Source organism: Aptenodytes forsteri, unplaced genomic scaffold, assembly GCF_000699145.1.
Source record: "Aptenodytes forsteri isolate BGI_AS27 unplaced genomic scaffold, ASM69914v1 Scaffold322, whole genome shotgun sequence".
Taxonomy (NCBI): Eukaryota; Metazoa; Chordata; class Aves; order Sphenisciformes; family Spheniscidae; genus Aptenodytes; species Aptenodytes forsteri.
The window spans coordinates 376,703-381,610 of record NW_008795045.1 but is presented as its reverse complement, the minus strand read 5'-3'; the positions used below and the strand labels follow the sequence as shown (position 1 = coordinate 381,610).

Sequence of the window (4,908 nt, the reverse complement as noted above, 5' to 3'; positions counted from 1 at the left end):
GGGGGGTTGGACTAGATGACCTTTAGAGGTCCCTTCCAACCCAAACTATTCTATGATTCTCTATGCTGTTTCATACAGTACTGCTGCAGGGACTTACATGCATATGGTAACAGGCTGGAGCCAACAAAGCTCAATTTCAGTAGTATTTAACATACCAGTACTTTACCATACAATGACAACAGAATGTTTGCTTTGGGTTGTTGGCTGTATGATGTTTTGAGTGTCCCAGGATCTGTCTTGGGCTTAGACTGGAAATTATGAGAGGTGTTGGCCCTTGAGTATCACATAATAGTTCAATCCACTTGGGGTGTCATAAATAGCATGAATTCAGGGGGCTGAACTTTCATTCTCTACAGAGAAGAATCCTACTGAAGAGAATCGTGAATTGGAACATGCAAAGTCTTTTCTTAATTTGTGGGTTTTTTTTATCTAAGGGATTATCTATAGGTTTTGATTGAATTTTTAGAACTTAGAGTTATGATTTTCTTGGTCTCACCAATCGGGGCACAATAACCATTTTCTAGTTTTAGATATTCTTTGTCAATGCATCCAAGCCAAAATGTATATCATGAATACTTTCCTAAATTTTTTTTCCAAAAATTCCTCAAACCTTGGACTTCTCTTGAACACTTGAATTCGATTCTAAAGAGATTGCTTCTGTTTTTTACTGCTTCTGAAAGCTTTTTATTGTTGCTCAACAGATGCCACAGTTGGAGAAGAAGCTGGAAGAAGAACTTGAATGTAATGCCAGAATCATTGCCTGCCGTTTTCCTTTCCCTTGCTGGATCCCAGATCATACTACTGGAGAGGGAATAGACACTGTGTGGGCCTATGATTTGAAACATTCTAGAGGATGTGAAACAAAAAGCTTGGAAATTACACCAGAGGCAGAATGCTAAACATCTAATTTGTTTTTGTACTGAAATTTTTGGCTTTGATTTCACCTGTTAAAGATAAGATTAATGTGAATAGAGCCCCAGGATATGGAGATACATATTCGCTAAAATAACTGAAGGACACTGGTTATCTGAAAGCACACAAAGGTTAGCGAAAGGTATAGTTAAATGGCTTCATGTAGTTAGTAAAAATTATGAGGAAGTTTTATAGAAGCGGAAAATTTTAATATGGAAAATGGGATAAAACACGGTTCACTACTGTTAAAGGGAATATATGTGTAAGTTAAAATGCTCAGATTGGTGAACTTATGTGCATTCTTTCTGAGCCTACATAGCTTTTGTTATTGGTGTTGGAAGTGGCGTGCAAGTGGCTTCTCAAATGAGCCGTGGTTCCCAAATGTCTTCACAGTGTATGCCAAGTAGGCATAATGCTGCATACATCAAACTGATGCAGGTTGAGTATGACGATGATACCAATGTTTTACACCTCAGCCTTGAATGCGTACTTTTTAAAGTTGAATATGACACAACGAGCAAATATAACAAGTTGCTTATTCATTAACACAAGTGCAGCCCTTGATTGTATTAATGTATTTTTATTTAACTTGTTATGTGAAGACAAAACTGCAGAAATGTGCTCTTACTGAACACTTACTGGTATAAGCCTTTGCAAATTACCATGATTTTTCCTAACCTCTCCGATTTAGGAAGGGTTTCAAAAGTCACCTACTTGGCAGTGAAGTGTCACCACTTCTGTGTGCTCAAACCTTGGATAAGGTATGGGTGAGAGCTGCTTACTTGAATGTGTCATGAAGACTGTCTGATTCCAGAGCTAGTTGGTCTGGCTAGCTTGGCTAAATCTGATTAGACCTCATTTAATTTACAGTGAGATGGGAAGGGAGGTTTTCAATCAGGCTTCTTTTCCCCTCTACTTTTCTATGCCATCTGATGAGACTCAGAAACTCATGGCATCGCTGCATGGCTTTTCCTTGGAAGTGAAGCAAGTTCTCCCCGTCTTTTTGCTCATACTGGTTTGTAGTGGGGTACTGTCACTGCTGTGACGTTTTCCGTTCCTAACGTGGTTACAGCACTTTTCTAGTTTGTAACAGTCTGCTTACTTGGTCTTTCTTTTAGTTCCCAGATAAAGTTTTACTGTTTTCACCCATTAACAATTAGTCTAAGTTCATAGTTAGCCTCCCCTGGCCCCAGTTACATATAGCCTGTTTGTTGAGCAGGGACTACGTAAGTTTGTCAGACCTTTGCATATATGATACCCATAGAATGAAGCTAAAACAGGCTAGGAAATTGTCACCTGACTTCTAGGCAGTTGTTACCACAACTAAAATTAGCTCAGGCCAAGAGAAGCGCTGAGACCTTGCAATTCCAGGTAGATACAAAGCCTGTGACATTTTATTAGGCCTTGGGAAAGTAAGTTGTTTGGACTATAGTATCTGACTTGAAGAGAAGTTAGATGTTATTTGGGATGTGTAGTCTACAGTTACACCTGTACCCAGGCTTTTTATTTTTGGTGGGAGGGGAGGAGGAAGGAGAATTTAGAATACAAATCTACGCTGAGGATTTGAAATGGAGCATAGAATGGTTTTGTCCTGATAACGTATACAAAGCAGGAGAAGAAAGGGGCAAATGTATCCACTCTGGAGTCTGCAAAGGAGAGATTTCAGCCTCACATGGCAAGGCACAGCTGTAAACTTCGATACTGTGTGTATCGAAGAACATTGATTTCTGGTAAGCAGCCTTTCACTGCGGTGTAACGTAGTGCATCTTGTAAAACTACACTAAACTCTTTCTACCATGATTTAAGTGTTATGATTATTACACAGTGACAGGACAGGGCTACAGTGGCTTATCTGAAATGGCTGAATTTACTTTAATATCCCAAGGCCGTAAAACTGGAACCTCAGACAAAGGAAATCTGAAATTATTTCTATTGGAAAAGACCATATGAAGGGCAAATTAGCTAATCAAGCTGAGTCCTTCCCTGAATGATTATAAAGGAGAAGAGGAGGCAAAAGAATTTGATGAAGTGAATTGTGACTCATCTGCAGTGTAGTGCTTTAACCCAAGTTTCTACTGCCTACTTTCACTAAAGTTAGTTTGAAGGGCATGAAGCGGATATTTACTTTTTCTGCTGTGTTTGGCTATATATTTGTCTATTGCATTATCATTTGCCTGTTAAAAGGTAAAACTGAATTTCTCAATTCTGCCTGTGGTAAAAGGCTTTGGGGTGTGTACTTCTTAGTTAACCACCTATCGCTCCAGAAATACTTGTTGAGGAGGGCGAGATAGAATTAATGATGTGATGGCCTGAGCTTTAGGAGCAGTAAGTGCTGTCCTCAAGGCAAGGAGAGATTTATGAATGCTTTCAAAGTAAAGCAGAGGGCTGTTTCTTGTTCTGGCCATTTACTTTTGGGGGCCTCCACTGAGATAGACAGTGGTCTGAAGGTTCGGAATTCCTTATTACATAAGGAAATGTGCTGTATTTCCTGTTTCTGTGGCTGAAGCGTGAAATGGAAAGCAAATTGCCCTAATTTACACAGGGGGACTGGGAAAGCATTTTCCTGTCATCCTCAAATTTTCTATTGCTTGCTGTGTTCATTTGATAGTTTACAAGATTAAATACTTAACTGTGACTTCAGTTATCACTGTATGGATTATTATGTTGATACGCTTCCAATTGCTGGGGTAATGTATTACGATTTCGTTGATATGCTACTTCAGAGTACAAATTTGTTTCTTCTGAAAACCAGGAAAGCCTTAGAGAACTGGCTTAATCAAATTACAGTGTAGGTCTGAAGCCAAAAGAAGGAAACCTTCAAGCTACACCTATGCTGTTCAATACCAAAGTAATTCAGATGCACGGAAAAACCTATAGTTTATCTTTGTTTACGTCTTCTAGTAGAATCACTTGCCTTTTGGGAGTTGTTGTTCTATTCCTTCCTTGGCCTGCCAGATCTTAGCAAAAAAGTTGCTACGTTGCTGAATGAGTAATGCTTTCCTGAAATATTGTAGAATTTGACCTGTTTGAAAATAATACAGGTCAGAGTTCTCCAGGAGTCAGACTTTCAAAATTTTTTTTTTTTTGCATTGAGACACATTATGTCCTCACAGGCTTTGTGATGCAAGATCAATTGTACCAGTGCAGCATTTGAGTGCTACATTTCTAATTTTGTAGTTTTCTATTTTGCATAAATTGGCTTTCTAGGGAGAAGGAGAGGGAGGGGTATGACTACAAGAGAGCCATCTGATACGCAGGTTGCTCAGTATACTGCGCAGTCACTACAGCTACACAGCAATGTCAACCAAGCTTGTCCAGATTTGTTTGTGAAATGTACATGTATTTTGTGAGCTTTAGGCATTTCTGTATTACTGGGTGTATTGAAGTTCTTGACTTACCCTCTGGTCTGATTATATGCTGCCACTTAATGTAATATTGCTCCAAGGAAGTTAAACAGCAGCTCAGAGACAGAAGATTATTTCTGACTCATGAGTTGTAGCCAGGTAAGAAGGTACAGAATCAAGTTTAAAATAAAGTACCACATTTCACAAGCCAGTTGAATGAGTATGGTCTGGGGTGGGGGGGGGAAGTTCCAGAGCCCAGGCTTTGGGAAAGTCTTTTGCCTTTAATGAAGGGGACAGAGATCGATATAGGCGATAGAGATCTCCTGAATTCTGCATAAACTTTTAAGAACGACTTGAGCTTTGCTTTTCTCATGTATGTGTTCTTTAAAAATTTTTACCTCCCTGTCCTGGTTTCGGCAGGGATAGAGTTAATTTCTTTTCTAGTAGCTGGTACAGTGTTTTGGATTTAGGATGAGAACAAAGTTGATAACGCACCGATGTTTTAGTTGTTGCTAGGTAATGCTTACACTAGTCAAGGACTTTTCAGCTCCCCATGCTCTACCAACTGAGAAGGCTGGAGGTGCACAAGAAGCTGGGAGGGGGCACAGCCAAACTGGCCAAAGGGACATTCCATACCATGTGACGTCATGCT

General features: G+C 39.6%; 1 protein-coding gene across 1 annotated transcript in view; it reads left to right on the top strand.

Annotated features, from left to right (window-relative positions):
• FAM173B (family with sequence similarity 173 member B) overlaps positions 1–4,648 on the top strand; it is a 12,741-nt gene extending 8,093 nt beyond the window's left edge. Inside the window, exon 4 of the mRNA XM_009276972.1 lies at positions 702–4,648. Within this exon, the coding sequence (XP_009275247.1) occupies positions 702–899 (198 nt within the window). The 3' untranslated portion in view covers positions 900–4,648. The remainder of the gene's footprint in view (positions 1–701) is intronic.
• The last annotated feature ends 260 nt before the right edge of the window (positions 4,649–4,908 follow it).